We start from the raw sequence: 12,474 nt of genomic DNA, 5'->3' as shown, positions 1-12,474 counted from the left end.
TAAGGTGAACAACCAGAACTTGGGTGTTAAAGGGCCACAATCTGGGCCATGAATTGCATTTTGGCTGAGGGGCATTAGCTGATCTTGATACGACCTGTCTTTCATCTCACCTTCCTAGCTACCAGATGTGGTGATCCTAATCTATTTACCGCTGGGGTGACTCCTTTCTCATGGCTGGGTGCAAGAGGCTTTGGTCCCTGTTTTTAAGAGGAATTCTCCTTTGTACTTCGGCTGCTTTAAGTCTCTCAGGGTCCAATAAACGAAAGTTTCATCTGAGCTAATTGTGATCCAAGTCAGCAAGATGGCAGTCACACAAATACTCAACTACAAGCGAAGGTAATAAAGAATCAGGTTGGTTACAGTTTACACATACCTGGGAGGTCTCGAAGAACATCTCTCTCTCATCCACCATGATCTTGAAGGTGTTGGGCTGTGGAGCACCAAAGAAAACAATGTGCTCATACTGAAAAGTTTCCAGTGGTTTAGGGTCCCCTCGTTTGTACACGGACACATTCTCTGTGCTGACTCCAAGCCAGAGATCGTTTGGAAATCCACCCTCCTTACACTGCAGAGAACATAAAACACATGTTAAAAGCAGTGCCCCAGGGGAAAGGTAACATAGGTGCAGTTGTGCATTGCTGCATTAGAGTGAGGCATGTGAACAGAGGGGCAAGGAGTGAAGAGCAGTGCAGAACAAACCTCAGCAAGCCCCTTCTTCCCAGTTCTCATTTTTTCCATCTAATTCTGTGACCCTTCTAGGTGGGTTCTTGTTTAGCACAAGGATTCTCCTCATCAAGTGAATCACTTACAATGTGCACATTTTAAAAATCAGAAACAGTGCCGGGCCTGGCAGCCTGCTTTCTCAGGACACAGCAGCCCTCTCCTTGGCTGGGGAAACTGGGCTTCCGCGTAAGAAATCCTTTGCTGAAAAGGTGTGAGAGTGAAATGGCTCTTAGCTCACCTCATATGCTGCTTGGAGAAACTGGAGTAAGGATACCTGGCCGGGGGGGCAGGGGGAAAAGCCAGCAGCAGCAGCATCTTCTGCTGGGCAGAGCCACAAACCCTCCACAGCCAATACTGCATTCCCATTCCCAGTGCATTGTGACACCGCAGCTTAATGCTGCTTAAAAGATCCCCAAATTCCTGCACTGTTGCTGCCATAAAATCAATGGCAACATGAGAATTCTGCAGCACCTTAAAATACACTGTAGCATAAACAAACCAGAGGGCGTTTACTGAGTTAAATTTAAGCCAAATAATAAATAATTATAATACCAAGTTCTCATACAGCAATTTGCATCAGCAGATCTTCGAGCGCATTACTGACAAGGTCACTAGCATCATCCTCATTTTACAAATGGGGAAAGTTTGTAAAATGGTTGTAAAAACTCGGCCTTGGTGAGGCCGCAGCTGGAGTACTGCATCCAATTCTGGGCTCCAGAATTTAAAAAGGATGTGGAGAAGCTTGAGAGAGGGCAGAGAAGAGCCACGCTCATGATCGGAGGGCAGGAAAACAGGCCTTATGATGAGAAATTGAGAGCCATGGGACTCTTCAGCCTGGAAAAGCGCAGGCTCAGGGGGGACCTGGTGGCTGCCTATAAGTATATAAGGGGTATACACATCAGGATCTGGGGGAACGCCTGTTCACCAGAGTGCCCCAAGGGATGACAAGGTCAAACGGTCACAAACTCCTCCAAGACCATTTCAGGCTGGACATAAGGAAGAACTTCTTTACTGTCTGAGGCCCCAAGGTCTGGAAGAGACTGCCACCAGAGGTGGTATAGACACCTACTCTGGACCTTTAAGAGTCAATTGGATATTTATCTTGCTGGGATCCTGGGGCAGGGGGCTGGACTTAATGATTTTCCAAGGTCCCTTCCAGCCCTAATGTCTATGAAATCTATGAAAAGTGAGTCAGGAAACAGGAGCTTGACTTTCCTGATGGCAAAGCTGGGAACAGAACTCAGGTAAACTTTTACAGCCCTGCTCTGATTCCATGCACCAACATGTATTAAAAGCCTCCTCTGGGGTGATTTCCATTCCTATTTCGCTGTGGCAGAAATGTTAGGAGCCTTTTCATCAAAGGCAATGGAGTGTTATTTGGCTCTCAGTTTGGTGCCTTGACTTTTCCTCTTACTATCTGCACAGGCCAGAAAAGGCATTTGGGAGTTTGCCACTCTTCCAAAATGGGTGTGCCCACATCCTTTCCATGCAGGGTTACATCCTGTTCCACCTATTAGGCAGCGGATGGACTGAGGCACCCAAGTGCATTTCTGTTCCACCTTGCCTGGTCCCTGAAATGCTACTAATACAAGGGCGACTGGTCCTCCTCGCTGTTTTATGCACCTCACTTTTAAGGCTATGATGGCAGCATGTTACAAGACTAGACTAAATGTATTAATGGATTTTCAGGGACTCAAGATAGAATAGGATTGCACTTGGACACCTAAGACTACTGGCTGCCTAGCAGATGGAGCAGGATCTTCCCCTTGTTGCCAGCCTTGACTGTTTTCAAGGTAGCTAGGCCAAACTGCAGAAATATGACTAAAGCAGAAGACTCCAAAGCCTGTTTCTGAGCAACAGCAGAGTGAACCTTTGCAGCAGATGTAACAACTATCTTGGTCAGCAAACTAAAGGAAGCCATCAACATGTTGAGTCCAACCAGTAATGAGATTCAATTAACCAGAGCACAAGGCCTGAAAGGAGACATTATAAAAGATGACCTTAAATTAGATAATCCATAGAAAATACATCACAGTCTTATCTTAATGTAGTAATAATGAAATGACAGATGTAACTAAATGTAGTAGATGTCATTTTGCTATAACAGATTTGTTTCTGATAAGTTCCTTAAATAAATTGTCAAAACAAATCAGCCTTGAAAATGAAGACGATAAACTAAGGTGAAGAGAAAACAAGATGGTGGCAAGTAGCATTCCCAAGGATATAGATCCCAACTAATTGACATCTTTCTAGTCCCTGAGAAAACTGGGTCAGTCCAGTTCCAAACATTCCAGTTAAGGAAATGAAAATAAAACAAATCAGAGAAAGTGTATTAAAATATCTAATCAAGCCATGTATAAATATAGGATACAAGCCGGAAGGAAATTTGCATATTCAAGATCCGCTGCCAGTCTGCATGCCACCCTCCTCCCACTCTTGGGTCTCCCCAGTTGATAAAGGTGAGAATCTGTGTTGTATCTGTACTAGTCCTGAGTAGCCAGACAGATGTAGGGATGTGTTTGTTTTTGTGTTTTGGGGGGTAAACAATACAAGGTTGGGCTGTCAATCAGTCTCCTCCTGGCTTCAGAGTTTTCTGCTGCCTGACTGTCTGTATGATACTGTAAACACTCAGACAGCCAAATTATTCCCGGCTCAGTCAAGCAGAAGGCAGCAAAGTTCCCAGAAACTCCCCTATGCTACCCAAGCAGTGAAACTCCCCATAACTGTCTTGGTTTTCCAAATGAATGCCCGCTAGAACAGCAATTGTTACCTACATTTACATATTTCTCACCTCCACATCAAAGAGGGTCGACCCATAGCCGGGCCATTCCTTTACAATGGACATGTATTTCACCATGGCCTGGTGTTGAGACAGTCCCTGAAGCTTGCTCCATTTCTGCGCAATGCTTGTCCGAGCAGCTGAGAGCTCCTCCTTCACCCACATCTCCATCATCTGCTCTTCTTCCACCTTCTGCTTCTTGACTGAGCCTGTCTTGAAACCCCGTTTCAATGTCCCTTCCAGAAAGCTGGTCCGTCTCCTCTCCAGCATGTGACTGGTAGTGCCGCTGCTCTTAGTTGAATGCAGGATTTTGGATTTTAGCCGGTTCACTGGGTAAATGCCATCCAGGATCCAGGTGATTTTGGAATAGTCTCCATGAAGGTACTGCAGCCGCAGGGCTGCCAGGTGCTGCAGTGTCTCCTCTGGTGCAGGGAAATGGCCATCAATAAGACTTTCATGAGCCTAAACGTGAAAGGAAATGTTCACACAAAACATTACCTGAGGCCACTTCTGCATCTGCAGCTCTCAACCCAGGGCACCTGACTAGCGGTTACAATGAGCTCAACAAATGGAATCAAAACAAATTTGGAAAAAGTGACACAGGAATCTCTGTGCCTTGTCTCTTTCCTACTTGTTCTGTTGGGAAATCCTCCCATGTGGAAGTAAAAGAGGAAAGCTCAGATTCAGCCACTTGTCCTTTGTTTGGCAAAGGGTAAGGTCAGACTGAGAGCTGAAGACATTTCTGGAAATAATGTTTTGCTGCATTTAGAAATTCAGCAGTAAATAGAAGATAAAATGTGCCAATGGGCTGATGATGTGTGGGGATCTAGGAGCAGGTCACAAATACCCACAATTCCCAACACTGCACAATTAAATTGTTATTTTGCACATGTAGGAATCCTAACACACACACACACACACACACACAAAGTTGAACCACCTTTCCTCTGCCACACCAACATTTTACTCTTACCACCCTATGCTTTCACCCTCTCAAACTTCACTTCTCCACCCACTCTTTACCCAGCTCACCACTCCAAAAAATGTTAGCAGTGACTGTTGGGTTTGTGTTAGCATGCAGGCTTGGGAGGGAGCAGTGTTCAGTTCTGACAAATAATGGGCTAAATGTGATCAGTTAAAAACAAGGACTGGCTCCTTGCTCTGCACCACGGCTATGGGTGATTCTCCAAGATGAAGTGGATTTTGCAGAGATGCTTGTGGGGACAGAGGCAACTCAGGAAATCTGACTATTTGTTTTTGGTTCCTAGTAGATAGAGGGCTGTCAAGTGATCATACTGGCAGCACCAGTTTCAGAGCCCAACTGCTTTGCTTATTTATGTAATACACTGCCAACATGCTAGCTGTCAGAACACACAAAATAGTCAGACCAATATTGAGTTTGACTTTCTTTGACTGTTCATTTAAAAAAAAATTAAAGCAGTTAAATCTGGCTAAACCAACTTAACCTTTACAATCCCCGGTGCTATTGTTGGCTCCTGTTGCTTAGCCTTTAGACGTTTTGAGACACATCATTTTGTTAGAGAAAGAAGTTTGATACAGAAGAACTTGGTTTTGAAGATCATCATTGTTGACCTCATTCTCTCTTCCTTTTGCCATAGCAATAAGTTACAGCACAGAAAAATGTTCAGTACCTCACTGTTATTCAGAAAGGATTCTTTCTGAGACAGCAATGATTTTAGTGAATTCCTTTTAGCTCCCACAAGCTCGCCATTCTTGTGAGTCAATTTTCCAAGGTCCTCTACCCTTTGTTTTACAAAAAGCTACTTTATGGGGCTTCTTTTAGTGATTTTTCAAAATCTTCTCTGAGTATTTTATTAAAAGACAGGTTTTAAAAATACTTCAGTAGTTTAAGATTTCTTCCCTTTGGAGCCTTCATTCATTTCACCTTCTTTCTTTCTAGTCTTACTCCTTTTTCCCAGAAGAAATCTTCAGCACCTCTGCAGCAAAACTCTGTTCCTTGACCTGGCCCATGAAGCTAAATTACCCTGTCTGTACACACCGCTGCTTACCAACACTGCCCCCCACAATCTCTCCATTCCCCCATGCCTTACATACCTGCTCAAACATGAAAGCAAATTCCATTCCATCCTTGGGGACCTTTTCAATATCCAGGAAGCAGTAGAGTTTAAAATACAGCTGCCAGTGTCCTTCTTCCTCCTCTTCCTCAGAGCCAGCAAGTCTGTAAAGTAGGTGAAAGAGAGAAAGAAACTGGTAAGCTTATTGCAAATGGGGTTTACTCAATCATACTGTACAATGCAAGAGCACTGCTGGCTTCTGAAACAGGGGAACACACACAGCTTCTCAAGTCTGCATGTCACAGAGACCACCCCTCCCAGTGCCTGCAGCTCTCTCCCCATCCACATGTGAAATAATGAAAACAAAAGAATCAGAAATCCACCAGGACAAGGGTTCTGGTAAGAAGCATGAGGTGGGAGGTGGAGCCAGAGCACAGAACATTCCCAAGTCTTTGGATTATTGCCTCAAGACTAGTTTATTCTAACATGAGGTGCTCATTTGACAGCTTTAGAGACCAGAGTCCAGTTTATCTGCAGAACTGGGACAGGACAGACAATGGCAATGCCAGTTTCCTTCATACCATTTTTCTAATTACAGGCCTTTTCCTGTCCTGAAAAGACCACCACAAGGAGGTAAGATGTCCACTTCGTTTTGATGCATGCTCAAGTCCTTGCCCTCTCTCCTGAGATGGAAATCAAGGATGATTTATTAACTCTGGCTATAAGGAGGGACATACGTTCCAGGTGCATCTGCGAGTACAATATTCGCGTGCAGCTTATGGTGTCTGAATGGTCAAGGATGACTGCAAGTGCACGTGACTGCACATGCCTGCTCTGCAGTAACCAGAACAAGACTTTGTGTTCAGACAGCTTCTCATGTTATCTCTTCGCAAATGTTAACCCTTCCAGTCATGCCAGCGCTCACTTGATTTCTCCAGATGACAACACACCATCAGTAGACACTTCAATTTGCAGCTCACACTGCTGTTGTTGGTCCCTACTTTTTTAAATTATCAGATGCTCTGGAAAAGGACCAGACCTCCTCCTGTGTCTTGGGCACTTCTAACTACAGGGTCCACACTTACTAATTAATTTGTCCATCCTTTCTGCTTCTCCAGCGATGAGATGTCAGGACCAGTATCAATATTTCACAGACAGAGCAATCAAGACAGTAAGATGAACCCAGATGTCAGGGGCAGAACCAGGCTCAGTAGTTCCTCAATCCCATCTGAGCCAGTGGACATGAGTTGCTACTATAATGTACTTGTCTGCTGGAAGCACACAGAGGTGCTTTCAGCACTACTGCACTCTTACTTCCCTGTGACGACCCTGGCATTCCTGACCTCCAGGTCTGACTGATCCTTACTGCAGGTCTCCATACCTGGGAACAAAACCTGAAGTTTCAGAACGCACCGCTCCTTTCAAAGCACCAGAGGCAACAAGGACACTCTGCCTCGTTGCTCCACATCCCTGCATTGATTCTCCATTGAATTAAAGCTTTAAGCAGATCTTCCCTTGGATCGGCCCAACCTCCAACCTCCTCGCTCTGAGCCATGTTTGTCCTGTGGCCACCAGAAACTCCCATCTGCAGGCCTCCAATTCCCATGCTGGGGAGTCAGCACTTCCTCAGCAGTTGGCCCACAAACTTGTTACACAAGACAAAGACACCACCCTCAGGCCTGCAGCATTCTAGGATGAAACTCACCTCTCTCCAAAGAGCAAGAGGATGAGAAAACAAGCACTGACAGATGCTAGTGGCATTGCTTACAAATACTTGCAGACACTGTGGTGATAAAATGTGGTAGAAGAAGCTGGATTGGATGGGATAGGATATGGGACCAGCAGCTCAATTAAGGCAATTAATCTAAAAGGCAGGCTCGCCCCCAGTGGCGATGCGTAGGGGGTACACGTGCACCCCCTGACTGGCCACACTCACCATTTAGGCGATAGGCAGGGGAGGCAGGTGGGAGAGCCAATGCTCCCCCTGCAAGTGCTGGCCGATTGCTGCTCCCAGAAGTGGCTGCAGCCACTCCTGGAAGCAAGATCAGCCACAGGGGGGACCCCCCCGCCAGTCGACAGGACTGGCTGTGGGGGACCCCCCCAGTCAGCAGGACTGGTTGGGGGGGCATGTGCCCCCCTAACTAAGGCTGCACCAGTCGCCCATGCTCTCCCTTCAATAAGACAACTAGGTGACATGCTGAGCTAGACTAAGGCCTATATTACAACTAAGCGACAAAGCAAGCTTGGACAGAGATAGGCCTGGACTTTCTGGCGACAGTCAGAGATTGCTCTGAGCTTTTGGCTTGTATCCTTCAAGGTTTGATCCCTGTAGTTTTGACTCATTTCTTTCCTGAGAATACCTATAAGGACTCCTCCTTTATTGCTGCAGCCTAAAGGTGTGTGCACAATTTATTACACGCAACTTTCCAAGGACTAGGCCTTACAGGAGCCCAGAGGTTGCAGCATCTAGAGGCATTTGCTGTGAACCAGTGATACTGGCCACCAAGCAGTGTAAGGGCTTAGTCATCAAGCATACCAGGACATTTCAGAGCTGTCTTCACACCCATTTAGCCAACAAGTTGCCTACCGTTCAAACTTGGCTAGGACATCGGCCACAGTGACCCGGCTCTCGATGGCCCTGGCCACACGCTGGTTGCATTCAAAGAGGGCAAACATGTTGCGGCTGTCCTCCATGGCTAGCCCTCGGATCAGCTTTTCAACCACCTGTAGGGAGACAGGTCAGATGCTCGGACACCATGGAACATTGGGTGCAATCAGGAGTCAGTTCTTATAACCAGAAAGGGGGCCCCAAAGCCATTTCCTCCTGTGGGAACTCCAAACACAGGCAATCATCCCTGTGACGGTACAGGAGCTTCATGGCTGCTTCCTTAGCAATGGTCCCAAAGTCTGGCTCTTTTAAGAGTCTCCAGAAACACTCACAGCACATTTCCAGGTGGTAAGGAACAGCTACTACCTGCTTACACTCAAGTGACGACCAAGACAGCTGGTTAAATGATTTTGAGCAAGGTCACACAGTCTGTGGCTAAGCCAGGAATGGACCTTGTGTCTCTTAAGGCTGTGTTCAGTGCTCACCCTCCTGCCCCACCAACCCTGGCATGGAACAATGGCATCCTGAGAGGGCCGGGGAAAGACTTCTCAAGACAAATTGCTCATCCCAGCAGGAAACAGAAAGTTTGCAAATGGCAAGTCAGGGACAGGGAACAAGGGACTAGAGGGATCCAAGCCCTGTGCTTTCCTTGAACTTCTCTCTGGTATAGCTTGTTGTGTGATGGGTAAAAGGTGTAAAGGGCATGAGTGTGGTTACCACATAGTCCCTCCACCACAGCCATGTGTCACAGGCTCCTGCCAGATACAGGAACATGTTCCCCATCCTACCCCCACACTTTGAGAGAAGCAGGACTCAAAATCTCCCTTCAAAGAAAATCATCAACAGAACACCCCAGGTGGACAATGGCAAAAGTCAGGAAATTTGCAGTTAAGGTTCACTATCTGTTTTTCTACCTGTGCCGCTGCACACAACTGGATATGGAATGCCTACAATTGAGGACTGGTAGCATCCTTGTGCACAAAGGTGCTATCATATAACAGAACAAAAACATGGCCCAGAGCAGAGGTGGCCAACCTGTGACAGACGCATTGTGTGTGTGTGTCCTGTGATAGCTCAGGGGGGACAGGAAGCAGACTGGGCAAAAAGCAGAATCACAGATTGGTCAGGGGAAGGGGACTGGAGTGGCACTCAAGGAAGGCACAGGGCTAATTTGTGACACCTGCCAAAATGGACAGCCCTTACTGGCCCTGAGAATTCTATATGCCAGTCTCCCCTTGCTAAAACTTGACCGTCCTGCTGTGTGCCATACTGATGGCCTGAAAGGAGGGTAATAGGCCCTGGATTTCCTTCATACTGCCAGTCAGGGGCAATTGTGAGAGAAGGAGCCAAGACTTCCATGCAGAATGATAGCATCATAGAAACGTTGGACTGGAAAGGTTCTTAGGGATCATCTAGCACAGCGCCTTCCTCAAGGCAAGAACATCTCTGTCTAAACCGCCCCAGACACAGACTTGTATAATGTGACAAATGTAAAAACTTCTGGTGGCGGTGATTTCACAACCTCTCCAGGCATCTGTTCCAGTGTTAAACCGCCCTCAGAATAAGAAACTTCTTCCTATAATCCAATCAATCTGAGTCTCCTTTGCTGCAATTTACCACTGTTGAGGTTTTGCAACGTGGCCTTCGGGCAATATTCTGTGATCCAGAACAGAGCCTCAGATAGTTCTGGGTCTGTGGGGAGCCAAGTACCTTTCCCTTGAGGTTCTGGGGTATAAAGGAAATGGCAGCTTAAAAAAAACTAGCCAGGTAAGAGGGGCTGAGAATGGGAATGAATGATAGGAAGGACTCATCCCCACAAGGCCTCTAGTCCAGACACATTGTAGCATCCTTGCACCCATTTACCACAGGTATCACATTACCTCTCCAGCACTGGTGTGGGAGTTGATGGTGATTTTACAGGACCCACCACCGTGGCAGTACACTGTTGTTGTCATTTCCTCACGAGTGATGAGCGCCTGTATTTCCTCCTGGGAAGGCACAAACTCTCTGGTTTTGGTTCTCTTCAGAGAGTCACTGACGAACTGGGCATACCTGTCAATCTCTGTGCCTGGGAAGAGGTCTCTTACTCTAATTGTAAAAAGGAACGAAAATGCTGTTACCTGGTGAACTAGGATAGTTGTGTCCAGGTTCAAAGAGATTACTACATAGCACTGGAAGCACTGAATCTCCTGGAAGGAAGTGATGCCAAGCACAGATACAGGAAGAAAGAGCCTCGTTATCATTTGCTAAACTGGGCAACTCACTTTTGAATCACTAGTCAATAAAAATCGTAAGAATTTGTATTTCAGACCACCAGGTCACACATTTTTAGCAGTTCAGCTCCAGGCATTCCAAAGTCACAAGACGATTTACATGTAGTAATGTATTCACGTGCTTTCTGGGTTTTGAACTTTCCAATTGCTCTTGAGCTACCATTTCAAGCCTTAGCACTCCGTAATCAGGAGCGCAAAAAAGTGGGTGTGTGTACACAATCCCTTGCCTCCAGGAACCAGAACGTTAAGCAAAATATCCAATATAATACCTGTGCTAACACTGTGAGATGGGAACAGAGATAACCAACACTGCCTTGCCAGCACAGGAAAGAATAAGGCTAGGGAAAGTTGCAGAATGATTTCTCATTGGGGGTTGCACACTCCATGAGTCCAAACATTGCCTGGTTGTAACAGTCTCACCCCAAAGGTGACCATGACACCTCTGTGCACCCTCTTTGCCCAAAGAAAATAAAGGTAACAAGGGGTATCTCCCCTTCAACTCTCCTGCCATGCCTTGATGTAATGACACTTTTAGGAAAAAGGGAGGTTATGGCAGGGCTCCCTGTGTGAGATCTCATACTCATGAACACAAGTGTCACTATTCACTGCCTCAAGGGCTAATTACATGGCTTTCTAGCCATGCCCCAAGCCTCATAGGTGTTATCAATCACTGGCTTATCATCAGTGTTAAATCATGGGCTTTCAGGCCCAGTGTCAACTTGGTCAAAATATGGGCCCCTAAATCTGGAAGTCTCCACCACTGTTGGAGCCTCTAGCCCCAGTGCCTTTGACCTTCCCAGCCCCTCCAGGGCTCAGGCCTGGATTCTCTGCCCCTTTAACTGCACCTCCAACTCCTTCCCGGCCCCTCCAGGGCCCCGACCTACATTCTCAACCCCTCTTGGGCTCATGCCTCATTACTTCCAACAGACTCTGCCCCTCACAGGCCCCAGTTCTCACCCCTCATGGGCTACAGGTCCTCAACCTCAGTTATCACCCCACTCTGGCCGTGGCCCTGCTCCTCAGCCTTGGCCCCTATCCCTCGGGCCCTGGCTCTGCTCCTGAGTCAGTTGAGACCTCATCCTTACAGTCTCAATCCCTAAACCACTGGTCTTGCCTGTCTCAGCTCAGGTGTTAGTCAGGAGCCTTCCTGCAGCCTTTCTGCTCAGGAGCTCTTCTCCCCATGGCTTCCAGGTCAGACTGCTTGCCCAGCTAAGGCCCTGGGCTTATATCCTGCAAGTCCAGCCCCTTCTGGGCTGTGGCTCCTTTGACTGTTCTCTGCCTCGCCTGTCTTCCCTTAAAGTAGCAGGAGCACCAAGATCCCTGCTACACTGGCCCATTTTAAGCACTTGGTACACATTCTCTATCACTCTCTCCCAACTCAGAACCACTCAAATGGCCCTTATGGCATTTCTCAAAAACCCTCTGTGGGGCAGAGACGTTAGGCTTCAGGCTTGAGTTCCAGCCTTATAGAATCAAATGGCAGAAGGTACTTCAAGGGTCATCTGGTCCAACCCCCTGCACAAATGCAGGAGTGCACCAAGTCCACTCCTTATCCATCCTCCTCTTGAAAACCTCCAGGGAAGGAGATTCCACCACTCCCATATGTCACTGCCTCACTGCTCTAATACTACGGAAGTGTTTCCTGAGATCTAATCAAACCTACTTTGCAGCAATCAGAAGCCGTTGCTTCATGTCCTGTAGGAACTATTTTAGAGAACTGCACTAGGTGCTGAGTACACCATGACAATGCAGATAGACAGTAAAAGCAGAATGGAGTTCATCACCTTCACTGCAGGGACTGTGGCTGTGACTCTGGGAATATGGCAGGGGTGGGGTGGGAGGGAGGAGGTTACTGTTACGGTTAGGGTTGGCCTGGTGGTCCTAGAACAGTGGATGACAGCAGCTGGATAGAGGGCTGCAGGCTGTAATCCTACAGGAGGCAGCGGGGAAGGGAGGGGAGTGGGACTGGGGGAGAAGGGAGACAATCTGTTTCTTGAGTATTTCTGGCTAAAACAAGTCTACAGAGAAACTGCACCTACCTGTACTGAAAAAATA

At 47.1% G+C, this 12,474-nt stretch overlaps 1 protein-coding gene across 1 annotated transcript in view; it reads right to left on the bottom strand.

Annotated features, from left to right (window-relative positions):
* LOC109301498 (unconventional myosin-X-like) overlaps positions 1-12,474 on the bottom strand; it is a 173,254-nt gene that overhangs the window by 10,254 nt on the left and 150,526 nt on the right. Inside the window, exons 35-39 of the mRNA XM_019522687.1 lie at positions 10,027-10,234; positions 8,126-8,262; positions 5,579-5,702; positions 3,515-3,964; positions 374-565 (exon numbers count right to left, since the gene is read on the bottom strand). Coding sequence (XP_019378232.1) covers positions 374-565; positions 3,515-3,964; positions 5,579-5,702; positions 8,126-8,262; positions 10,027-10,234 — 1,111 coding nt within the window. The remainder of the gene's footprint in view (positions 1-373; positions 566-3,514; positions 3,965-5,578; positions 5,703-8,125; positions 8,263-10,026; positions 10,235-12,474) is intronic.

Source organism: Gavialis gangeticus, unplaced genomic scaffold, assembly GCF_001723915.1.
Source record: "Gavialis gangeticus isolate Ggan-Ray unplaced genomic scaffold, GavGan_comp1, whole genome shotgun sequence".
NCBI classification, from domain to species: domain Eukaryota; kingdom Metazoa; phylum Chordata; order Crocodylia; family Gavialidae; genus Gavialis; species Gavialis gangeticus.
This window is presented reverse-complemented; position numbering and strand designations above follow the sequence as displayed.